At 38.3% G+C, this 27,307-nt stretch overlaps 1 protein-coding gene and 1 long non-coding RNA gene across 4 annotated transcripts in view; one reads left to right on the top strand and one right to left on the bottom strand.

Moving 5' to 3' along the window:
* Positions 1-27,307, top strand: part of asic2 (acid-sensing (proton-gated) ion channel 2) — an 862,844-nt gene that overhangs the window by 494,705 nt on the left and 340,832 nt on the right. For 2 of the 3 annotated variants that reach the window (XM_030141222.1, XM_030141223.1), the window contains exon 1: positions 9,783-11,495. The exons of the other annotated variant lie outside the window; for it this stretch is intronic. In XM_030141222.1, the coding sequence (XP_029997082.1) occupies positions 10,803-11,495 (693 nt within the window). In that variant the 5' untranslated portion in view covers positions 9,783-10,802. Of the gene's footprint in view, positions 1-9,782; positions 11,496-27,307 lie in introns of those variants that run through there. 3 annotated transcript variants of the gene reach the window in all.
* LOC115424120 (uncharacterized) lies at positions 1,149-25,227 on the bottom strand. Its single transcript, XR_003936050.1, has 3 exons — positions 25,083-25,227; positions 16,812-16,816; positions 1,149-1,176 (listed from the first exon to the last, which is right to left on the bottom strand). It is a non-coding gene; the product is annotated as an uncharacterized LOC115424120 (long non-coding RNA).

Raw genomic sequence — 27,307 nt, 5'->3', positions numbered from 1 at the left:
ACACCTGTCCACATCCACATTATCCCTTTGAACATCATTCCTTACATTAGTACCATTACTTCATGGTACCTAACAAAGCAGGTACACTCACTGTTCATGCAAAGGATGGACCTTACAGACCCTGTAGACCACATTGGACCTGAGATTGCCAACTCACTGTCCTCACTGTAACTGTTACTGTCACTGTCTTGTAACGTATGCAGAAATTACCAAAAATAGTCACTTGCCCGTTGAAGGGTTAAGGCTGCAGGAGACAAAATTATTGGAAAAAAGCTGAAAATACACACCTTCCTTTTGCAACTCTCTTGTCACAGCCCAAAATGCCAGATTAAATAGAAATATAGAAAGAGAAAACAAAGAGAAACCACTTTTTCAAACTTTGGAGTAGAGCCACATCAGACTAAATCTTATCAGTGATTGGTCATTACAGCTGTCAATCACATATATAACCCGCCTACCTCTGTGAAAGCACTAATGACTGACCATAAATTTTCTGCTCCGTGGTGCGTTAGGAAGGGTTAATATTCCACTTTAAGTACAATATCCTGAAAAGTAACTGTGGAATTTTTGCCCGTTGATGCCAAAAAAACGATCCAGCGCCGCAGCTTTAAGGGCCAATGCTTTTAATGTTAGGTTAACCTTGGGTACACAGGTCACAGTGCGGCTACGTCAGCACTATCGGGCTAATTCAGGATCAAGAACTGTAACTGAATGTGATAAAAGGGCGAGGAATGCAGTAGTGGATGAGTTAAGGCAGGGGAGTTTAATGCAGCTTTCAGATATTTTATGAGGAAGGAAATGCAGTCAGAATCAGCACTGTTATAAGGTCTGAAGGATGAAACAATTTATGATCTTCTTTGCTTCGTATTTGTTCTTAGATAAGATCACAATTTAAGTTTATCCTATTGTGCACATAAGCCAGAACAGACAGAAGCCAAGTGGTGTTTTGATGATAAAAAATGTCTTTTATGGCTGATTTAAAGAAAATATTCAACTATTATTTAGTTTTATTTGTCACTGTAAATGTTTGAGTTGCTTATATTTTTTATGGCATTTATAGGACTGCACTTATGTACAGTAGATTATCGCACAATCTCCAAATCTACATCCTTAAAGCCCATTAACGCTTGCTATACATACGTAAATACAGTCACGGAAAAAATTATTAGACCACCCCTTGTTTTCTTCAGTTTCTTGTTCATTCTAATGCCTGGTACAACTAAAGGTACATTTGTTTGGACAAATATAATGATAACAACAAAAATAGCTCATAAGAGTTTAATTTCAGAGCTGATATCTATCCATTTTCCATGTTTTCTTGATAAAAACCAAAATCACTTCAGTTCTTTCATCAATATCTATGGCATTGTACTGAGAAAAACAGTGCTTTTTGGTATTCCATGTTTTCTTTTCTGTCTGTTTAAGTCACATGACACACACAGGAGTTAATACTTGACTGCATAACCATTGTTTCTGATGACATTTCATGGTCTAATCATTTTTTCCATGACTGTAGGTATATCCATTTCAAACACTTATATTTCACACAGATGTGACTATTGCGTTGGAATGAGCGTTTGTCAATCAATCCACCAGAGGGCGCCACTCTTAAATAAAATACTGGCCGAATACCATGAAGACAAAGTTTTTTGAGGCGAAAGAAGAAGAAGAAAGTTAATAATAATAACAAACATGGTGACGGCAGATGAGGTGTTACTAATGTGGATACTAATGTTGATATTGAGAAGGTAGCTGTCATAAATATGTTGCGAGTTTTTCACTAACTCACACAGTTACTCTTTGAAAAGTTCTACCATGTCTTGGAATTATTCTCTTCAATTCTCAACACTGCCCCCATGGTTCCCAGTGGTACTGTTTTGTGTTCTTTGTTTGGGTTTTCATCCGCAACCTCTCAGGGAATGGACAGAAATACAGACGTAATGAACGCAGAGGATAGACGGAATGAGTCTTTAAAGTAGAGAATGAATGGGCCTTAAAAGTACTTGTCTTTTTGGGGGGGTTTTTGCATCCATTTTCAGTTAAATTCTTCGAGCGTCGAGCTTGACCTTCATTCTCAAGGTCAAATCAGGGTTGTTGCATCAAATTCGTCAGCGTCAATGCGATTACTCTTCACCAAATCGTCCGATCTCCTTCATGTTTGGTATTAAAGTGCAACTTGTGAAGCTTTTGGACAAGTTCTTGACCTTCATATTTAAGGTCAAATCAAGGTCAATGCATTAAATTTGGTCTTTGGAATTGAGCGATTACTCCTCGCTTGTGGCACCATAAAAAAGGGGGGGGGGGGCATGATAAATTCATGGGGCCCAGCATTCCCAGGGGGCCCAGTGGATATAGGTTAGAAATTTTGAAAATTTAGTGTAAGCTCCGGAGTAAAAGAAACGCATAGAAGCATAGAAGGAGCCGGATGTCTAAAGTTAAGTTTCACTTTCAGTTTCACGCCAATTACGGCGCTTATGGAACGCACCCCCACGTACCTCCTGCCTCTACACCTTGTACATACCCCCCCCCCCCACACACTCTCCAACAACAAATTTGCACATACTTTACTTTATGAAGGGCCCACAACGTTTACCTTTCATAGGGCATCATAATTGCTAGCGCCTCCACAACTCCTCTCCAAATCTTCCAGTCGCCATCATATTTGGTATTTAGGTACAACATGGATGACTTCTTCGGGCTTCAACCGTAAATTTCACATTTCCTCATACAAGATTAATTACATTGGTCATTTTCCATCAGTTTTCCGGCTTTTATGGATCACTGACCATACTGCTCACTTGACAATAACACTTTTTTTTTTTCCAAACTAAACTTCACTGAGTAAAGTTTCTACCTCTGCAGAAGAAAAGTTCAAATATGTTTGCTTCCCTCAGGTGTCGTTTTCCTTTCCTATTTTCTTCCTTTTCTTCTTCTGTCTCAGCAACACTTCCTGTCAAATTGCCATGGCTTGTTAGTTTGTGATTTGTATGACACTTAAGTCTGCTGCCCTTATACTGGTTTATTGGGGCGTATCCAATTTAACATCACAACGCCTTTCATCCACATACTCAGGTGGGTAAAAACACATTTAGCTGTCGACACACGTTTCATCAATCCCGTGTAGGATCTTCCTACTTTCCTCTTTATACAAGAAAAAACACAAGAGAAAAATGAGAAAATACGTGGTTGGAAAAAATGTTTATTCATAAGGAAAATCCACAAGGACATTTCATGCTTTTAGTAAATAATGAGTTATGTTAAGCTCAACTGTAAACTGAGGAAATACGTTGTTTTCTGCTATTTTACATGTTATTTTAAGTGCATAAATTGATCTGAGACACTATATAACATTCAGTAGAGACTAAAACGGTGATGATTAACTCTACCGCATCCATACTTTGATACACCCACATACTGTAGGAAAGGTGTTAACTGTCGCAGCACAGGAGGGAGCTAGTGTTCCGGTCACAAATGAGCACCGCAGAACAACATCTATAATCAATCACAGCAATTCAGAGATGACACAAAAAGCCCAGTTAAGCCTTCCTCTTCTCCTCTTCAGCACAAAGAAAGCCATTTCGAGCTTCATCTATGAAATCTGACAACAAGCATTAAATTTAATCACGATTAAATGAAAGGCTACCACGAGGCCATCAATCTTTGATTTAATCAGCAGTTATCCAAGGTCTATCCTTTCTATTCCTTCAGTAGCTAATGTATTTTACATAGTTACCCCCCCTCACTCTCACCCCCTCCCCCTGTGGGTACTTTTTCTCCCACCTGAGAAATGTTGCTTCACTCAGATTAGAAAACTCATAATATACAGAAGAGCCATTGATCGCTTTTCTTGCCGTCGCTGTCATTTCAAATCAAGTCCAGTTTTTGATGAATGGCAACGTCGTCACATGATACACTGTTTTTACCCACTTACCTCATCCTTCATCCTCTCGCAGGTGTCACGGCCTCACCTGTTCTTCCACAGACGAGGCCGGTGTGAAGATGGCACCTCTCATGTGCATGGACTGCCCTGCCACTGTCGGACCATTAGGCAGTTTTCAACCCACATTCTCCAAAGCATTCTGGGCCTCATTAGCATGAATCTATGAATGTTTAATTGTGGTTTATATTTACAGGCCTCTCCTCTGGTGATCAGGCCTCATCTCTCATGACCAGTGCACCCCTGTTGTGCCCTTTGATCTCACATAATGCTGCCGATGAAAGTGCACATGTCAGGAATACTTTATAGGAAGCACATGCAGGAGCATTGTATTGCAGCTATAAGATGCTGTGTAATAGTATCTGATGCCTGAGTTGGCTTTACCCCTAATTAATCAGTGATTTCCCTTATGTTTTAGAATTGCAAATTGGATATGTTGAGCCTTTGAGCTGTTCTTTACACTGACTGCATAGCTGGACTGAGAAACCCTCTTTATGGCTCCAGGCTAATTATTCAGCCTGTGGATCCAGGCTCTGGAAGGCTGCCTCTGACTCTAGCTGTAGGCTGGATGTGTGTATGTGTGTGACTTTAGCATACAATAGGTGTTAGGGGAATGAGTGCACATGCATGCATTTGACATTTTAATGCTGTGTTCTTTTTTTTTTTTTTAAATTCCGGTCAGTTATGCATTATTCATGGTTGTGCTTTAGTCTTTCAACATGTTTCATAGTCCTGGATTTGGCTTTTTTGGAAAAGACGTGTTCCATTGTTGGTTGCATGTGTGCACATGATGTTCTGGGTTTTACGTTGATTTCTTTTGACAGTGTGAAATGTTTCTTTAGGCACATGTGGGGGCTATATAGCTCCTGAGTTAAAAATGTCTGTTTTATTGCATATTTAAAGGCGAGATCACAGTGTTGTTATTTGTTGTTGCTAAACATCGACAAAAGCAATGAATACCACTGGATACGCAAGTCAAAATAATGTCAAGCCTGTACATTTTGATAAGCTTGCAGAAAATTAGATATTTTCTCCAGTTACCAGTGTTTTAGAATAATTTGCTCAGAGTCAATGACTCATGACATGAATGTACATCACACATCATGACAAAATATACAGCATGAGTAGCGTTCTGGGATTTTCAATTTCTACTTTATGGTTTACGTTGCAGAAACACTGAAGGGCAGAATTAAGACATTTCAAGAAGTAAATGAAATAAAAATAGCTTCTTTACTAACAGAGAATGAAGATGCTCTCTTCTGTAACTGGCAGAAGAAGTTTGATGAATGCTAATGAGTCAAACCTAGATTTTTTAATATATATATATATATATATATATATATATATATATATATATATATATATATATATATATATATATATATATATATATATATATATAAACATGCATTACAGTACTGAGTGTTGGCTCAAATGCTTCCTGTTTTAGTCATTTTGGATGAAGCCTTTTTAAGTTTACTGTGTTGGACAGAGATGGTTTGTTGGATGATGAGATATTTGCAAAGCAAGTTTGAACTAACATGTCACATTTCCATCAAAATTAGCTTTCATTTGACTAAAATTATGCATTTATTCGTAAGTTTTGGCTGCTATCATTAGACATTTAAAAAGTAAACACAGTAGATTCCTTTCTGAATTTTCCCAGTGCTTTTCATTCCATCTTTCTGCTTCTGTCTGATGCTATTTACTGTCAGACAGGATTTTATTTCTTAGATGTTGAACATGTTGAACAAAGTTCTGAATCTTAATATGGAGTAAGCAAATACCTTTAAATAATGCTGAGAGAGTCTTAACAATCACTATAAGCACTGCAGTAGTTTTGAAACATCAAGTGTTCTCTATAAAATAAAGTATTTGCCCTGATACTCTGCCCATTTAAAATGAATATGTGACTCAAATTTTTCAAATTATTTCAAGAAAAACATTTTGGTCTTTTTTTTTTCTTCAGAGCGTTAGCAATTTTTCTGATTCTATGGCTCTGGCTGTGGAAAATGCTGCCTCCAAGTCTTCTAATAGGGGGAAAACCCCTCAAATTAAAGCATCAAAAGCACTTTTCAAAGTGGTTTTAAAGGAGAAATAGGGTGGTAGGATATTGTCCTTTGACAGAATACTTGAGAGTTTCTGTTGTGTGGGCGTTTGATGTCTTTACAAAGAGCCACTCAAGACAAGCTGTGAAACTGAAACACTACTTTAATTCAAGATTTGTGTGGACGATAAAGTATGAACAGTCTCAGTCAGCATGTAGGAGGCAGTGACTTTCCTTCCTGTAATGTTTTTGAAACTTTCACACACACGCACGCACGCACACACACACACACACACACACACATATGTATATACACACATACAATCAGTTTAAAGCAGGGGTGTCCAACTCTGGTCCTCAAGGCCCAGTATCCTGCATATTTTAGATCTTTCCCTCTTCCATCACACCTGGAAGCTATTCCATCATTATCAGGCTTCTGCAGAGCATGATGAGGAGCTGATCATTAATTGAAACAGGTGTGCTGGAAGAGGGACATATCTAAAACCTGCAGGATACCGGCCCTTGAGGATCAGGTTTGGACACCCCTGGTTTAAAGGGACTCTATTTGGAATTATGTGATCATCTTTTCCTTGAAATATAATACATTCCAGTCATATTATTAACCTTATTTTTGCCCTTCCATTTACAATTCATGCTCATTTATTCAAAGAAATTAACATTTAATGCTTTTTCTACTTTTAATAAATGTAAAGGGCGTCAAGGGTTTGTTGAAAAGACTAAATTTGTCATGCATTCATGTATTATTGATCAAAATGATCAAATAGGTGACTGATGGTACTGTAAAATATTGAAAGAATGTATTTGTAGGCAACATGGTAACTTAAAACTTTGTTGAATTTAAAATTAAAATGATTTAAATATATTGAAGTATATCTCAATGTGTATAAAAAAAACATCAGTATAACATCTGTCACCATGGTAACTGTGGGCACTGAAGACAAGCAAAAACTAATACTAGAACCCAGCGAAGAGTTGTTCAGTTTTTGCTGATGGAATTAACTAGAAAGATAGGAACAAACAGGCTACAAGAAAATAGGAATAGCACTGGCCTACAGGTAAAACTCCTCCAGAATAAAAGTAGTGAAACTTTACCAAGTTTGAGCCACTAATAAAGACAAAGTCAAAACTCCTGGTTGGCTGGAGTTTCCAAAATACAGTCTGGAGTCTAAATATGAAATTGTGAGAAGTAATGAGAGAATGTGTGTGTTGTATTGTCTGTTGAAATAAAAATAAAGTATAAAAAAAAATTTAAAATTACATTTAGCTTAGTTTATTCCAAATATGCAACAAAACAAAGTAATCTTACTTAGTCCTTAGAAATAAGGAACAGATAGTAAGAAATCATGGAGAAAAAAAAGCAAACAAAAAACTTATACATGTATGTGAAAACAAAGTATGACTTCATTTGCATATTCGAAAAGGGGTGGGAGGAAGTGTAATTTATTTAATCCCACCCCTTCTCCACAAAACAGTCTATCCTTTAACCTCCTATCAGCATCATGAAAAATCAAGTCCCTTGGATCTTTTATAAGTAATGAACCTCACTTATCATCCTCACATACACACACATACACACATACCAGAAAGTAAAATAAAATAAACAAATACATACATACATAAATCCTTGGCAACATATGGATGAATGAATACACAATAAAGTAAACAACAACAGCAATCAAAACATTATCAACAAACACAAAAAACAAAATAAAACAAGACAGAATATTAATGTAACATAAGTATTAGGAAAAACTTTTATAGGTTATTCTCCTCTTATTTTACTGGCCTGGCCCACTTTAACCCTTTCATGCATTGTGGTCACTCCAGTGGACAGTTCTTCTCCAGCTGTTCTCTTGTATATTCATAGGTTTTGTTGTTTTAGTTCCATATGAGCCAACACAGTGGACACTTATGCAACATCCCATAATACACTGCAATTCATACCATCACTATAACTTTGCTGTTCTTGATAAACCTGATCTGCAATAACATGTTTAAGTGTAAATCAGTTATTTGTTAGAAAAAAAGAGTGGTTTTTTGCATATTATATGAGGTAATAACTAGCATTGGAGTATGGTAAAATGTGAGAAAACATCAAATTAGTAGTCTTAAAAATGTTTTATTTCATTGGTTTCATTTTACTTTCTGATATTGGGTTTTAACCCTTTCATGCATACTGGTCACTACAGTGGACAGCTATTCTACAGCTGTTCTCTTGTATACATGGATTTTGTTGTTCTTTTTGTTGTTGTTGTTGTTTTTTACACATATCTTTATTAAAGTTTTAAGACACTACATATCTTCTCTGACATGAATTGGTAATATTATGTAGATCTCTCCTAAGCATAAACCCCCACAATCACAAGCCCTCCCCATAGTTTTCACACAATTTATTAGTAAATACATGTTTCTGTGCATCAAAAATGAAATGTGTGGTGTCCAGCTGAGTGGACATTTTTGCAACTTCATGAAAAACAGGTTCATAAGAATTTTTTTTCAATATTATTTTTTTAATGCATTTTTTTATTATTATTATTTTTATTTTATTTATTTATTTTTCAGAACAAAATTTTCAATCGCATTGTTTTTTTTTTTTTTTTTTCATGCCTAAAGAGGAATAAAAACACTCAGGAAAATATTTTGATTAAGGTTGTCATAATTCGTGCATGAAAGGGTTAAATACATATTTCTTTACTTAAAAAATTTAATGCACGGACATTTTTGTGACTATGAAAAAAAAAACACTCGATCGCAATTTTTTTTATGCCTAAGGAGGTATAAAAACACTCCAGGAAAAAAAAAAAAAAAAAAAAAAAAATCTTGACTCAGGTTCTCATAATTCATGCATGAAAGGGTTAAATCAAACTGGGCTGCATGTGGCCCCTGAACTAAAAGAAGTTTGACATCCATGAGATAAAGTATTCATAACTGCACAAGGACATTGAACGCATCATAGGTTTGTAACAAAATTCGTGCCAAAGGACTTCAGAATGTCTTTCTGAGCGACCGAAAGTCCAAACAGGGGAATCGGTGGAGAAGTGTTCCTCCCTGCTCCACACAAACCGGGCTCACACATGCACAGCCTCCCCTTCTCCGTGGCTCAGCAGCAGCAGCAGCAGCAGACGAACAGAGTGGGGGGGGGGCGAAGGACGGTGCGTGTTAGCGCGCGGAGAGACGGGCGCTCTCATCAGTGACGGACGCACGGGCTGCGTGGACAGAAGCTGTGGCGCAGGAGGAGGAGGAGGAGGAGTAAGAGGAGCAGCGGGAGGAAAACAGGAGCAAAACAGCGGAGCAAAACCGCCAGAGACAGCGATAGAGGGGAGGGAGGAGGAAAACGAGGAGAGAGAAGTCATTCAGAGCTGAGAGAGGGCGCAAAAGCTGGATGGATCTGACAAGGACACGGAGGGAGAAAAGCGCACGGAGGAGCCCTGCCTGACGGAGGAGACAAGTGAGAGAGTGCATGCACAAAGTGGAAAAGAAGAGGAGGAAGAAGAGGAGGAGGAGGAGAGGGAGCCTGACAGGAGGTCGAGCTTACGGGGCTTGACTGACACAAGAGCGAAGAGGAGGAGGAGGAGCGAGAGGGCAAGTTGATGGATGTGATTTGGAGGGAGTATTTTTAGGAGGAGCGCAGACACGAGAGGAATATTGAGCTTTTTTTTTTTTTTTCTTTTTCTTTTGCTTTTTTTTTTTTTTTCTTGAGATGCTGTCTTTAAGTAGAGGAGGAGAGGCAAGAAAAGAGAAACAGGGGTGGTGGTGGTAGTAGTGGTGGTGGGGGGGAAAGATGTTGAGATCAGAGTGTGACACAACAGATTATCTCTGGTCTGGTTTCCTGCAGGAAGCCGCTGTGAGTGTATGTCCACGTTTGCGCTCGAGTGCCTCCTTCTCCATGTGAAAGTGTGCAGTTGCATGTTTCTCGCTGTGGTTGTTGTACCGAGAATCAGATCTACTCCGAGATGAAGCTTGCCCCGTGGTTACCCACAGGACCTAATAACACTGGTTAAAACCAAGTGGGGGGAGAGCTGAGACGCACACCGGTGACATTACGCGGGAGTTCAGGCATAAAAAAAAAAGTAAGACTGTAAAGTAGGACAGGAAACAAATACGCATGGAGGACTTTTTTTTGTTTTTGTGAATTCAATTAAAGCTGGTACATAATAGTGACAAGAGACCGATAGCCTCTGCAAGGCACAACACATAGAGGAAAGTCAGAAGAAAAGAAAGCACAGCGTTGGAACAAGCTCTGACAGACTGCACCACACCAACCTATTCCCTCTGCTGTTGTCTCATTATTTTAATTACCTTCCGTCCTTTCATTTATTTTTTTTTTTCTTCTTCTCTGCTTAGCCCTTGGTAGTTTGTATTCCATCCTCCTCACTTCTTCTCTCCTCCCCTCCCTCTCCCCTTCTCCTCTCTGTCTCATCCTCTCTTGTTCACTGTCACACTAACTGCGCTGGATGCTGGAGTCACTCATGTAGAAGCCACCTTGCTTAGAGCACATTTGCCTATTTTGTTTTATTTTTTTATACATATATTTATTTTTTATCTTTCCCCTGCTGAGTTGGATGATCGGAGCTGTGTCAGATCCAGCGATGGAGGAGATGACCAACAAGTAGCTGCTGCTGAGTTCATCAGAGCTCCTGCATCACCCAGTGAAGACAAGGTGGAGAGCTTTCCTTCAGGGTCCTTCCACGTGTGTGCAGATTATTTGCAGCAGGGGCTTTATGAGTTTTTGGTAATAGCAAGGCCAAAACATATATCCAGGTGTGGATTACAGTAGTGGATTTGTCCTGGAGCTACATGTGGGCCCCAGCCCCTGAGGCCTGGCTGGGAAATGAAGCCTTTCCCGCGGCTGTAGGAGTGCTGTGGGCAGCCATGGCCCTGGAGGGGCGCTGTCTCCGACGGGGATCTCCGGCCATGATCAGAAAGGGCCGCCAGCGCCGTCCTACAAAGCCAACTCTGGCCCGGGTCACTTCCACTCTGCTTTCAAGGACACGTCTGCATGGTCTGAGGCATGTTTGCGTCCCTGGAGGCTCCTTGGGCCGCAGGGCGTTCTGGCTGCTGGCCCTGTGCACCTCCCTTGGGCTGCTTTTATCCTGGTCCTCAAACCGCCTACTCCACTGGCTTTCCTTCCCCACATACACACGAGTCCACACAGAGTGGGCCAAAGAACTGGCCTTCCCGGCAGTCACTATCTGCAACAACAACCCCATCCGCCTCTACAAACTCACCAAGAGCGACCTGTACTTTGCGGGCCACTGGCTGGGTCTGCTGCTGGCCAACCGGACAGTGAGACCCCTGGTTCTGGACTTGCTTCAGGAAGACCGCCGGGCCTGGTTCACGAAGCTGTCAGACTTTAGGCTCTTTCTGCCACCCAGAAACTTTGAAGGAACCAATCTGGAGTTTATGGACAGACTGAGCCACCAACTGGATGACATGCTTCTCTCATGCAAATACCGAGGGGAGCCCTGTGGAGCTCACAACTTCTCCTCAGTAAGTCAAATCCATTCTGATTTCACTTGTACAAATAACTCTACTTTCATCCCTTTACTGTCATTAGCGTCCGTCGTTTATCTGCAGTGTAATAGTTGCCAATGCCTTGCATCAGACAAACACATTTTTCATTTCACTCTTTTAAATGGATATTGAATTCAGCAGCACCTTCTCTAACGGCCGTTTGTTTGGGGTTGTAAAAATGCTGTATACGAGCCGTTGTAACGTCCTGTTATAGCTGACAGTTAAACCTTTCTCCGTAATCTCACATAAAGATGAGCAGATCAGTTACTGCGGGGGGCAATAATTAAATCAACACTGAAGCGTGTTAAATGAATGCTTGAATGAGGAAGAGAACAAATACATGGAGCGAGTAGTAAAATATGTGGTAAGTGGTGTGACGGTAGTTGTATGAAGTGAAATAAACCACATGGGCAAAGTGTTGCACTCTTCCATATCAAAGAGTTGGTTTGCTGTTACAGTTCTGTGCACCCACCCAGAGCAGTTTACTGCCTCTGTGTCTAATTGCTCTTATAGCCATCTACTCTGGTATGAGGATTTGGAGATTTGTGTGTCTGCTCTTCTTTGTGCACTCCCTTGGCATGCCTGAAATATGGCAGATGTTTTCTCTGCGGTAATACAGAAACTCAAACTTTTTTTGTGTGTGTGTGTGTATGTGTGTGATTTGCATTTGTATTTTCTACCGTAGCCCTGGAGTCATTGACCGAGGAAAGAGAACATCTAAACAAACACTGGAGTGTAAAGGTTATGTCTCATTGATTAGCTGATGCTCATCCTAGTTGAATTTCATAATAGGGCTGGAAATAGCTGCGTTAAAAAGGACCCTAATATCCTACTAATAATCAGAATAACAGCCTCCGAATGAAAAGCCCTCATGTAGCAAGGTCAGTCTAAAGAGAGTGGCCCCAATCGGAGGGATTTTTCACTTATATTGTGAGAGATGGAGTAAATTTGCAATTATCTGGTAAATAGGAAAATGCTATTGTGTATAGTAGTTTAACATTTAATCAGACTCAATATTCTTTAAACCTTTGTCAGTAACTTATATAACTTTTCTTTGGAGACTATTGATGAATGCAATAAAGCTTGGAACAAGTTCTTCTTCTTGTTTTAACTTAAGAAAAACAATTCTTCCTCTGTTATATTTCCAGCAGATTAATAAGCAGGTGGAACCACTTTGCATATCGATGGCCACAAAACAAAACCTCCTATCTGCAAATTTTTAGATTTTGTGTTTTCACATTAAATGGACTGCACTTTGGGAGGCATAAATACCTAGTATGTATTGTTAACACGTAATATAGAAAGAGAGTCTGAGAACAGTAGAATATGCTTGGATATCTTTAACAAAGACCATACTATAATAAAACTAAACGTTTTTTTTTGTTTCCTGAAAAAGTGATTTTTTCAGATAGGAGGTTTTGTATTCTGACCATTGATATGTCCAAAACTCACATTTCTGATCACTTTATTTAAAATCTAAACAACTGTGGTAAAACCTTATCAACAGTGTCAGTCAGATTTAATAAATATGGTCCGTGTCTACTTCTAACATGAAGTGGTCAGTCTATGTTTATTAGATGGTTCTAGTTTTTCCTTCGAGTTGTCCCTCTGGGTTGACAACTGTGTTCTTTATTAGATCTGTACACCTCTTTCATTATATACAGGACATTTGAAGTAAATTAGCTGAAAGTAAACATATCGTGCAGTGGACTCTCACACAAAATGTATTATTGCCTTTTACAGGCAGCATTATTGAAGTCATCCAAGCATAAAAACACTCATTCCCTTCCACTGAAATGCAGAGTATAATATCACATACTCGTGTATTTCATTTTTTCCCCACAAGCATATCACTACTGGCCGGTCATTGGGATGATATCATTAGCTTTTATGGTGGTGGTAAGTGCCGTTAGGCCTGTTGACCTTCTTTGTCTTCGAGACCTGTTTCTGAACTAGCACGTCAGTCAAACTTCGGCTTTATAAATATGTGAAGCTTAATCAGAACCATGCCCTCAAGCTAGTATCCATTAACAATGTTTGCAGCTGCTTCATTCATTTCAGAAAAGAGAGAGATATAATGCCTTTCGGCTGCATTTAGTCATGTTCAGCACAGCATTGATAAAGTTGTGTAGGGTTGTAAATGTAACTCGTTTTACTCAATCTTCAGGTCGCTCCCAGGTCAGGTTTTATCTGAAAGTGTTGCATTTCAGGGCTGGTTCATTGGCTGGGTTTCCATTACCCTCAGAAATGCACAAAATGTAAATTGCGCAATAGAAAACCGGTAATGGAAACACCGAAATGTCACAAAAACTGTCAAAGATTGCAAAACAGTTTTTACGCTCTCATGAGGTGGTTTTTGAGATGTTTTGATATAGAAATACAGGGTGGGGGAGCAAAATTTACAATATTTTGAGGCAGGGATTGAAAGACAGTGTATGACCAATTAGTTTATTGAAAGTCATGAGAATTTATTTGCCACAAGAAAATGTACATAATAGAAAATGTTTTTATTCTAAGTCTCCTCCTTCTTTCTCAATAACTGCCTTCACACGCTTCCTGAAACTTGTGCAAATGTTCCTCAAATATTCAGGTGACAACTTCTCCCATTCTTCTTTAATAGTATCTTCCAGACTTTCTCGTAATAGTTTTGCTCATAGTCATTCTCTTCTTTACATTATAAACAGTGTTTATGGACACTCCAACTATTTTTGAAATCTCCTTTGGTGTGACGAGTGCATTCAGCAAATCACACACTCTTTGACGTTTGCTTTCCTGATTACTCATATGGGCAAAAGTTTCTGAAAAGGTATGGATAATAGTGTTAGGTATGATTATGACATCAATATATGTTTGGTTTCAAAACAATTGATGTAGTGCCTGCTGAGAAAAAACAACTAAATGTTCATTGTAAATTTTGCTTCCCCACCATGTATAGCGCAAAAGTTTAATGGAAACACATTTTACACATGTTCACAGATCTGTTCCCGGTGGTTTTGCTCGGGCCAAACATCTCACCTATTCTCCTGTACTCAGAACAGGTGGTTCTAGTTTGTTTCGGGCAATAGCCACTGGCTTTTGTGTAAGAACTGCTTCCTGAGGGCATGACAAGTGTGGTGCCACGAGAGTTTCAATAACATCACACAGTTCATTAAACATTGCCCAGGTCATTTGGAAATTCTGGATCCACAACTTGTTGGTGAATTCCAGATGTTCAATTCTCTCCCAGATATCCATTATGTGTGGCCGCTGCCATAAATAAGGACTTTGTCTAGGGACGATTATCCGTTCGCTTCTTCTTTTGTTGAAGACAGTCACTGTAATAGCAGTAGATGAACCGACATTACAGTACCAACACTGAGGAGATTTGGCATGAAACTCAGTGAGTCCATCTTGCTTAAATGAGCATCTTGCGAGAACTATACAGTATTTTACTAGAATTACGACATGTCGCGAGATGGGACTTTACTAGAATTACACATCAGAAGCCAAACACTCTTCAACGGAAATGCCTACAAGTTGATTTTGCGGAAAACTGTAATGGAAATGCAGCTACTGTCATGTGTTACCTCTCTAAAATGTTTGGAGTAAGCGAGTGGGTCATGTGGATTTGAGTTGGTTTGCCAGATCTGAATGTTTTTTCTGACATTTTATAGGTTTGAACATTCTGCAAGAAAGTGTAAGAAAGGATTACAGCACTGATGATGAAGAAAGATTGTTCTCTGTGAAAACCGACTGTGCAAACCTTAAACAACTTGTCTATAAAATTACCCACATTTCAGCAGATGATACTGAAGAAGAGAGTTTCTACTAGAAAACACCTGAGAACACGGCAGTCTTTTAAGATGCGCACCCCCAAATAATTTACTCCTGCCATGCTTGTTTAGAAACTACAGGTTCAGAATTTTTTTGGTGTAACATGTTCGATATTGTCGGCCTTTTCTCCCCAGTTTGAAGCTACACTGATATCCCAGTCCTCTGTCTGTTTCGTCATGTACCTCCTCATAGGAGACCTCATGCCGTTAACAGGCCCTGGGTGGTTTTCCTAATCTCATTAGTCTGCCGCTGCAAGTCAGCAAAGACTCCCTGAGGCCTATTCATTATCACTGCATTTAGAGCACTGTCACTCCAAGACCAAAAAAGGATGCAACAACAAGATTAAACAAGAGACTGAGAACAAACACAGTTTAACTTGGAAGTAAATGAACAAGTGAGTGTTTTAGTTTAAAGTTGTATGAATTCTCACCTGATTGTCTTAAAGTATATGTGAGGAATGTGGTTTTTCAGAGGTTAGTTATTGCAGACTTAATACAGAGGATGCTTTGAACTGTGTAGCAGCGGGTGGTTTGGGAAGAGGAAGGTGCAGCTCGGGGTTGGGAGTGAGAAATGGTATCGAGAAAAAGCATTGGGTCGGTCTTGGTGGGAATACAAATGCGTCCCATAATTCTGGCAGCAGCAGGCTTTCATGCACTGTATCACAGAGAAGAAGAACTAGTAGAGGGCTGGGCTAATCAATAAATCTATTAGCTTTGCACTGTAGTTTATGGTGGTCTATTTTGCTCCCACGTTGCCAATACTGATGTACTGTGAGCCTCCCCTTCTCAGCTCATCCCAACACAACAACAAACAGTGACAGCGCTGCAGCAAGACGCTAAAACTATCCACAAAAAAATGTAAGTGATACCTTATCAAACTGTGAGCTAAGCCTCTGTGCAGAGCAGATACACATCTCCACCTTACTTTTCCAAAGCTCCTTCTAGAAGTAGATAACTGTGCCTGCAATGACAAATTAAACAGTGCTCAGAGCTGGAGAGAACCAATCACACAGTCGGCAGAAGATGAAAAAGGTGGACCTCTTTGCTTGGCCACTGTAATGTATCAAGTCTATCTAAGAAGAAATCTTCTGACGGGACCACAGTAACGCAGCATTACACTTTGAAGTGTTTGGCTTGTGAAGATCTTACGTGTGTTTTTTCATTTGTGTGTTAGAAAATCTGGTGGAAATTTCATTTACAGGTTGAGGAAAGAATTCTCAGGAGGCTCAGAAACTGCCACTTTACTATTGAAGGGCACGACACAGTGCAAACAGTCTTATTAATCCCACTAGGGGCAATTTGTTAGGAACGGCTAAAGGCAAGCAGTCCTAGACAGATGTTAGCACTGCTACTGAAGTCCATATAATCTGTAAAAATCTATAAATAAAACTAATAGTGCACTCAGAGCACAGACCTCCACCGAGGGTAATATCCCACCCTCCATCTTATTCCACAACATCATTAAACCACAAGCGAAAACAAAGTCTAACCTTTTTCCTTATTTTTGTCAGCTAATGGCATAGGTGGTTAAATGTGTCTTTTTTATTCTATTTATAGTTAGCTGTATTTGTTTTTTGTTTACTTTTTTATTGCATTCTGATGAATTCTTGATTCTGATTGGTGAGTCCTCTGTTTAACCGTACTTTATTTTCATTTAAACTTTTATTTGACAGGGGCAATACATTTAATCCTATAGTAACAAATGTATCATATTTGATACATGAGTTTTGAAGCCCTCTACATGATCAGTGTGATTTTTTTTTTTTTTTGAAAAACCTGATGTATACAATTAGATGCAATACACAGATAATCCACCAGGAGGGAGGAATTCATTCACCAGAGGCCTTTCCAGCGACACTACAAGATTGTCATTAATGAGGAAGGAGGCAGAACTTTGCCAATTTTGAAAAGGAATTACCAATTTGTTAGACATGTTTATGTTATATTATGTTTTTGTTTGTTCAAAAATAATAATATTTGAGCATTGAGACCTGATGTATCAAATATGATGCAAAATTGAAACTCATACTTGGAAATTGATTTTTGGTTGTTCAAAAGGACCAATAAAGGCTCCAGTTTCAAAGAACTGGAAATTTCTGTCAATGATTTAATGGTTCAGGCTTTACAGAGTTAACCACTGTTACATTTTGAAATATGTAACTAATTGAATGTATATAGGACTTGTAGCAGAATGATGATACAATGTACAGCAAACCATATTTTACTGCAAAAATAAACACAGATACAACGATGCAGGACCCCAAAGTGACCTGTTCAATTAAATTTAATTCTATCTCACAGAAAGCGTGAAACCCTTCCAGACTCCAACCCTGTTCTTCGATTTGTTCCAGAATTGAAGGAATTTGTCCTTGGTTTATTCCCTACTCTGCTACCAAAATTCATGGATATTAATGTGGTGGTTCTTGCCTCATCCTACTGACACTGACACAAACAAACTAGTGGTCATAAATGTGTAAATGTAAGGACAACATTAAAAGAATGACAAAAAATGATTAAACTACCCAAAAATTAACAGTAGAATTTTGAGGTAAAATTGTATCTAAAATAAAATAATTCATCAAAAATATCAATGTCCTGATGAAAGTTAACTTGTACAGACATGAAGAAGCCAAAATACCTCCAACGTTCTGGATGCCTTGAAGGTTTCAAAGAGAAATCAGATGTCTGCATTTTCTGTGATCTTAGGGTAAATTTTAACAATGCTATATAAACTCTGTTTGTGCCTTAACTATGAGGCTGTGAGAGCAGATAAAAGAAAAGCTCCTTGCAGAATATTATACCAATCTAGATGCCTGCATTTACAGTCTAAGGTCAAAGAAGGGACAATAATCACACCACGTTTTTCTCCAGAAATTACAAATGGAAACACATTCTATATCCTTGGTCATATTCTTAAAATGTGAGATACTTCATGTATGTGACCTCCCTTATCTAGCGGTGAAATCAACTATACTATACTATATAATACAATACAATACAATAACCCAACCACCTTCACCTATGGTGGCCGCTAAAAAAATGGAACTCCCTCATTAGCTCAAGTGTACATTTAAAGTGGGGGATGTTTTCTTTGTTTTTTTGTTTTTGTTTTTTTTTTTTGTCGGCGTAGGGGGGGCAACAGTTATATACATGGGAATGCGGTCCATAACGAACGTAACTAACGATGGCGTGAAACTTTACGTACTTTCAATGTCCAACTTCCTGGTTCTATTCCTCTTTTATTCAGCGGATCTTACACTAAATTTTCACTACATCTAACCTGTATCCACTGAACACACAACTGCTGGGCCCCATGAATTTGTCATGTTTACCTCCGCCCCCCTTTACGACGCTCCAGTGCGTGGGGACGTCTGCGAATTCTGAGACTGCCGAAAGTTCAGTTCAAGTGAACGTTAGTGCCAATAAGGTAGGATATACAGGGTGGGGAAGCAAAATTTACAATGAACATTTAGTTGTTTTTTCTCAGCAGGCACTACGTCAATTGTTTTGAAACCAAACATATATTGATGTCATAATCATACCTAACACTATTATCCATACCTTTTCAGAAACTTTTGCCCATATGAGTAATCAGGAAAGCAAACGTCAAAGAGTGTGTGATTTGCTGAATGCACTCGTCACACCAAAGGAGATTTCAAAAATAGTTGGAGTGTCCATAAAGACTGTTTATAATGGAAAGAAGAGAATGACTATGAGCAAAACTATTACCAGAAAGTCTGGAAGTGGAGGAAGCAACAAAAAACGTACCAAAGCTTTTATTAAAGCTCTCAAATCCAAAATCCTAAAGGATCCAACCAAATCCATGAGAAAAATGGCAATTGAACTTGAGGTAGACAACAAGACCGTTAGAAATGCAGTAAAATATGATTTGAAGTTAAAATCTTACACAAGAACACCAAAACACGTGTTGACAACAGCAACAAATCCAACTTTAGCAATTTTTGGGAATCATGTTTATGGCCGCCTTCTAGCCCAGATTTAAACCCTCTGGATTCTGCTATTTGGGGCGTTTTAGAACATGCTACCAATAGAACATCACACAGCAATGTCCACTTTCTTAAAGATACTATTAAAGAAGAATGGGAGAAGTTGGCACCCGAATATTTGAGGAACACTTGCGCAAGTTTCAGGAAGCGTGTGAAGGCAGTTATTGAGAAAGAAGGAGGACACATAGAATAAAAACCTTTTCTGTTATGTTATGTAAATTTTCTTGTGGTAAATAAATTCTCATGACTTTCAATAAACTAAGTGGTCATACACTGTCTTTCAATCCCTGCCTCAAAATATTGTAAATTTTGCTTCCCCACCCTATAGGTGGAAGAATACTGTCACAACCTGCCTGTTATTTTACTTGGTTGGTTGTCCCCCCTGAGGATGAAATTCATTGAGCAGAAGCAGGGATGTTAAAACCAGCTTGACTCCCCCCCACCCCCTCAACAAATCGCACCCTGTATATCGTTGGCTTCCTGATACAACCTGCTAAGTGACGTTTTTGGTTGGGAATAAAAACCTGCTATCTCCCCTATTATAGCTTCAAATTTCAGTCTCCTGTGAAAGTTGTTTACATTCCATCATAAGTACCAACATTATAGGAACAGATTTTTTTTTTGTTATATTTCACAGTTCCTGTTATATAAACAGTTTTTTGTTTCTCCTGTAAAAAATTGCCAGAAGTAATATAGCAGGTTTTATCAGGAAGCCAACAATGTATTTATTCATTTTTACAAAAAACAACACAAAACAGCCCCCCCCCCCCCCCCCCCCCCGCACATTACTGAATTTACAGCACACAGTCCTGACAACAGTAAATTGATATGCTACAAATTATTAATCATATATCAAATAAAAGAAAGAACAGTGTTTGTAATGAAGAAAACAGCAAGATCAGTCACTCACATCAGTCACCTCATTGAAGAAATTTTAACACGGTCCCATATCTGGTCAAACACTTTGCCTTTATCATCATCAGTTCCTCCAACCAAAGGTCAAACATGGGCACTGAGTCCTTCTTCCACACTCTCAGGATCAACTTTTTAGTTTTTACTTCAGAGGACTTTAGCTCAAACATAAGCCTGTGCTAATGCACCTTAACATGCATTATAAGAAGTAGGAGAGGATGTCTGTTCAGAGCTCATGTTATCGTAACCGACCCAAATTGATCACTGAACTCATTTTTTCTGTGATTACTTACTAATGAAAATGGAATTACCAGCGATATATTCCATTCCTGCAGTTAGAGCCTCTTAAATCCCCTTAATCTTTCACACCACACACCCTTAAAGAATGAAGAATTCCTTCCCAAACAAACCATCACTAATGTGTGGGCATCTCATTTATTGTATTAATCTTAGTGTGATCATTACTGATGGAAAAGTTCAAATAAATGGAATGCTAACTCCGGTTTTTCACAGAATAATGTGCAGATTAAGAAACAAATCCTTTATTCGTTTGTTGAATTTACAAACACAGAATCTCCTCTAAAGTTTACCTCTAATCCTTTCAGCAATTGTTTGAGTTCTATTTAACCTCCAACCTCCAACTTTAAAGCACATCCTCATTTTGTTTCTATTTTCAGCTTCATCCTGCTTATCTCTGTGCAGATTTAACAGCTTTTTATTTATAGTTTAGATTGAACAAGGGAACTGATATTGGCTTGAACTGCTTTCCAGTGTTAAATATCACCCTGATCCAAATCTTATTAACTAAAAAGCAGGGGTGTTTAGATGGAAAGCTCCGTTTTATGGGAAGATAGCATTACAATTCATCTCTTTAAAGGTTAACTGATTTAACATGCCGCTCTCTGTTCAGTTTTGACGGCGTAACACAAAGATGAACATTTCATATTCAACACATTGACTGTTTTCCTTTCAGACACACCATTTTTCATTCTGCTGCTCTAATTATTTTCTGTGTTTCCTCAGCGCCTCACAAAAAAAAAAAAGGTGAAACATCGGTACCACCTGTTAGTTCTGCCTCTCTCTGGCTTTCCACATCAACATTATTATCGCAACGAGATAACTGACGTACGGACATGAGGCTTATTTGCAGAAGGTCCCATGAAGCTGTGTGCAAACCCTGGTCAATCACCTCTGAGCATGAGAGGGCTGCTGATTGAGTTTTGAGCACATCCATGTAATAAAGCAGGTCATTTCTTTGCCGGTTTGTCATTGACCTTTATCAGCGGGATTCTGTAAAGCAAGACTATAAGCTATTGATCTGTCTCGCAATAAACAAGTATGTGTCAGGTGGAAGCTGCAGCTCCAACCACAGCAATCTCATTAACACAGCTGGCCCTGCGTTTACCATGGTCTGCAGCCTTAATCCAATTTCCCTCTTCAAAGCGACTGGCTCGAGGTGGTTCATAAGGTCCAACCACTGGCTTGTATTAAAAACCAGAACAGTTCAGCGTCTAAATATGAACGGCCGCAGCGCTGGTTATTGATATGCTCGGGTTATTTGATGCGTCGGCCGTCCGAAAACTGTCTGACAGGAGGCTGTAGGCCATAGTGAACAATCACCTTAATCTCCCCGTGTAATGCGAGCATTGAATGCAGATGAAAAGATTAGAGATGGTTAGTATTCATAAGGATATGTTGATGCATAAACCACAGAACTTGTAAAGGGTTAGTGTTGGAAATAGAAAGCTAATGGATACAGTTCTGCTCTATGAATATCATTAGCTGAAGCTGCATCCAATCTGCAACACCTCTTCTCAGGGACACGTATGGATTGCAGCAGAGGGGCCCGTCCATGTATGTTCTGGATCTATTGCATATTAGATGGAGAAAAAACATTTGTGTTCTTGAGTGGATTTATGCAAGACATAAGTGATGGCATATGGCAGAAGGAATGATTGCGGTGTTTCAGATGTACGCGCCGCTTTCCTGACCTTAAGATCTTCAGTTCACTGCCTTTACTCAAGGGTTCATGCACAGGCACGCTACACCCACAAAAGACATCCATATCTACCTTCAGAACCTTTGGGCAGCGAACGCCCACGTGCAGTATGGTCAGCGCTGTGTGCTGTGATGTGGAGGAGGGGGGTGGGGATTGTAGACGGAGTATGGAAATCGTATAGGATATAATGGAAGAAACAGCCTTTAATATGAATCAATACGACAAAAGTAACAAGGAAATGCATGGTGTAATGTTACCAAAAAGTTGCATCAGTATGCAGAAGGCAGTTTGAGGCTTTAAAAAGATAAGAAGTAAAAATGGGTAGTACATACAGGGTGGGGAAGCAAAATTTACAATGAACATTTAGTTGTTTTTTCTCAGCAGGCACTACGTCAATTGTTTTGAAACCAAACATATATTGATGTCATAATCATACCTAACACTATTATCCATACCTTTTCAGAAACTTTTGCCCATATGAGTAATCAGGAAAGCAAACGTCAAAGAGTGTGCGATTTGCTGAATGCACTCGTCACACCAAAGGAGATTTCAAAAATAGTTGGAGTGTCCATAAAGACTGTTTATAATGGAAAGAAGAGAATGACTATGAGCAAAACTATTACAAGAAAGTCTGGAAGTGGAGGAAGCAACAAAAAACGTACCAAAGCTTTTATTAAAGCTCTCAAATCCAAAATCCTAAAGTATCCAACCAAATCCATGAGAAAAATGGCAAGTGAACTTGAGGTAGACAACAAGACCGTTAGAAATGCAGTAAAATATGATTTGAAGTTAAAATCTTACACAAGAACACCAAAACACTTGTTGACAACAGCAACAAATCCAACTTTAGCAATTTTTGGGAATCATGTTTATGGCCGCCTTCTAGCCCAGATCTAAACCCTCTGGATTCTGCTATTTGGGGCGTTTTAGAACATGCTACCAATAGAACATCACACAGCAATGTCCACTTTCTTAAAGATACTATTAAAGAAGAATGGGAGAAGTTGTCACCCGAACATTTGAGGAACACTTGCGCATGTTTCAGGAAGCGTGTAAAGGCAGTTATTGAGAAAGAAGGAGGACACATAGAATAAAAACATTTTCTATTATGTAAATTTTCTTGTGGCAAATAAATTCTCATGACTTTCAATAAACTAATTGGTCATACACTGTCTTTCAATCCCTGCCTCAAAATATTGTAAATTTTGCTTCCCCACCCTGTATATTCACATTTTCCAATCCAACTTTATTTGTGAAGCACTTTAAAACCACCACAGTGGACCAAAATGCTGTACAGAAAAATAAATAAAAACCAAAATAACAGAGTAAAATACAAGATTAATTTGAAAGACACAGACCAACTGTCAAAATAAAATAAAAAATAAATAAAAAATAAAAACACAGAAGAATAGATAAAGCCTAAATAAAAGAATAAAATACTAGAATAGATTAAAACATAAAAAAGCTGTACAGTTGACATTTTGTGCAGCTTTTCACTTCTACTCCATGCACTTCTAAGCATGTTGACTTTGACAGATTGTCATAAACTCAGGGATGGAATCTTCCTTTATTGGCTGAGAAAATGATCTCCTTTCTTAAGCTAAATAAGCCCTCTTGGATTAGCTGGAAAATAAGGAAATAAAACTGATAAAAGAGGCTGTTTATTTGAAGTCATGAAAAGTTGACTTTCCTAGAGTTATGTAGTTCAGAGGGAGGATGAAATTTAAGATGATCTTTGAAGACATAATGCAGTGATGGAAATAAAATTGCCAACAGTATATGAAATAGAAATGAGCTCTGAAGGAGAAAAATATAACAAACACAATGAGCCTGTTTATATTCGCACTAAAAATCCGATCATTATCCGATTTTTGGAGTCATCACATTATATAATTGATCGTGTAAACAGCATAATGTAATATGCTGTTATATTATTATGAGAAGTCAGATTAACTAGATTTTTTTTACTCCAATGTCTTTGTGAATGTATACCCATCAATCTGATTTATTTTGTTGTTTTTTTTACATCTGCGCATGTGGAAAAAAAAGAAATAATAGGAATGGGAAATAGGAAATGTGAGTCTACTGTCTTTATATAAACATGTAAGCCAAGGATTTTTGATAATTGCATTTTTGAAGTGCATGTAAACGTGTCGGATCTGATTATTACAATTTTCTGTTTACTCCCAGTTATTGGAGTTTTGTGGTCATGTAAAGTGGTTCATTAAAGCCCCAGTAAAATGAATCAAAAGCATCATATATAGTAGTAAAACACTGACACAGACCATTTTCCTGCACAGTGCCAGCTAATTTTTTATTCTTTTTTTTTTTTTTTTGGCAATTTTTTATTTATTTTCATTGAGGCCAGCTAAGCTCTTGATCTTGACAGCTCCGTTTACCACTGGAGTCCACTTCCAGGTTCAGGGATCATCCTCACAACAGGCGTCTACAACCTTAGAGCCACACCTCCAGAACACCTCAGATTTTCTTCTTGTGCACACTCACAAGAACAATTTCATCAAACAAAAGTAAACTCACAAAATGGTAAAAAGAAAAGAGTCCAACCCACAATTCCACTAGTGAAACAAATTCAAAAACAGCAAGTGAAGTGGTTAGGAAAGTGGAAAAGGACTGAGGAGGAGATGGACAGAGAAATTGCAAAAGAGGAGGGGGACTTAAAACATTGGGTGTCAAACCAGTCCAGTTCAGGTGCCACATAAAGCCTAACTGGATCTCAAATGGGCCAAACCAGTAAAGTAATAGCAAATAAACCTAAAAATATAAGTTCTAACAAACTAACCTAAAAATACAGTCGTGGAAAAAATTATTAGACCATCACAAACAATGGATATGCAATGAAGTTCTAACTCCTGTGTGTATCATGTGACTAAAACAGATAGAAAAGAAAACATAGAATGCCTAAAAACACTGTTTTTACAGTACAATGCCATAGATATTGATGTAAGAACTGAAGTGATTTTGGTTATTATCAAGAAAACATGGAAAATAGTTAGATATCAGCCCTGAAATTAAACTATTATGAGCTATTTTTGTTGTTATCATTATATTATATTTATTAGATTCATTGTGATCTGTAAGTTGTAATGCACATGTAAATGATAAACTGAGGCTGTTACGCCCCGGCCTAGGGGTTTACCAGGGCGAACATAATATGCTCAACTTTGTCCCCTCCCAGCTCCCAAGCACACACATCAGTCAAAAAACTTAAGATTCACAATATTTATTATTACTACTTTAGTTTTAACAACTAAGGAAGGGTTAGGGGAGGAAGCGGCTAAAACAACAAACAAAATATCTTCTTTACAGTTTAAACTAAATTACCTACTCAAAATAAATGCATGAAATAAAATACAGCAAACTTGCCTAAACTTCCTAACCAAAAACAGGAGAAAAGGTGAAACAAAAAAAGAGCCGACCTCCCCTACCAGAAAAGGGTTCGATTTACAAAAACTATTCACAACTATATACGATCGAATTTTGCAGGAGCACGAAGACTGACGGTCACACACACGAACACAGGGTTGAGAGCTGGCAGGAGGCAAGAGAGAGCGAGGACGGAAGCTCCAGGGCCATTTTTAAAGGGCCGGGCAATCAGGCTCCACCAATCAGCAACCTGCAAACAAACAGACACAAAAGGGCACAGCACACCTACAGGACGGGGGAGAACACACACACTAAACAGAAAACACATACCTATTCATATAAATAGACAAATTATGACCCAGGGTCATAACAGGCAGAATATTGTTAAAAATAAACTTATTTGTCTTTAACAATTTCAGGTGGTTTGTGGTTGTTAAGGTTACTCACATTTTTTTTTTTTTTTTTTTTTATTAAAGGATAGTTTGTAAATATGAACATTTTCGTGATGTGATTTTACTTTATTACATTAAATCAAAGAGACAAAAATTCAAGTTGTCATTATTTATAGTTTTATTTATGCTATTTTTTTTTTTTTACTGGTGTGGCCCACTTGAGATCATAATGGGCCCTGAACTAAAATAAGTTTGATACCCTGACTTCAAATGACCACAAAATGTGCCTTTTTTTTGTTTTGTTTTGCATTTTTGTGTTATAACTTTTACTTTAGTAAGATATTTAACCCTTTCAGGAATGAATTATGAGAACCTGAGTCAAGATATTTTTTCCTGAGTGTTTTTATTCCTCTTTAGGCATGAAAACAACAATGCAATAATCATGCATTTAATTTTTAAAGCAAAGAAACATGTATTTCAAACCTAATATCAGAAAGTGATATGGAAAACTATGCAATAAAAGTATTTCTAATGCTGCTAATCAGATGTTTTCCCACATTTTAACATACTCCAATACTAGTTATTATTCACTTCATGGAGATAATATGCAAAAGAAAACCTATTTTGTTTGTTGATTTACACTCAAACATGTCACTGCAGATCAGGTTTATCAAGAACAGCATGAATTTGTATGATATATGATATATGATAGGTATGAATTTCACTGTATGGGATGGTGGGATGGTGCATAAGTGTCCACTGTATGGAACTAAAACAACAAAAAACATGAATATATAGGAGAACACCTTTGAATAGCTACCCACTGTAGTGACCACTATGCATGAAAGGGTTAAATACTTATTGTACCAAACATGATATCATGACTCGCATAAATATACACGCTACTTTTAATTGGTGTCTTATATTTTCGCATTATAAGCTTTCAGTGTGTGTGTATCAATTATTACCCTCTGTCCAACCTGAATCGATGCATCAGATACCACACACTGAGGGTTAGGGTTATGTGAACCGGAGATCTTGGCGTAAATTCACACAATCAAATAGCGTTGAATAACACACGAAAGGTCAAAAATGTGTATAAATGCCATAAGAACTAGCGTGACATACAACGCCATTAAATGAGATCAGTCTGTTGTACCACTGGTCTCTTTCTCATATCATGAATCACCCACACAGACCACATACATCTGTTTAAACTCATTAATTTGCTTAAAATATTACAGTATATGAGCCTCTGCTAGTGCGATCAGTACTTCAGCAC

This window comes from Sphaeramia orbicularis, chromosome 8, assembly GCF_902148855.1.
Source record: "Sphaeramia orbicularis chromosome 8, fSphaOr1.1, whole genome shotgun sequence".
Lineage (NCBI taxonomy): Eukaryota > Metazoa > Chordata > Actinopteri > Kurtiformes > Apogonidae > Sphaeramia > Sphaeramia orbicularis.
This window is presented reverse-complemented; position numbering and strand designations above follow the sequence as displayed.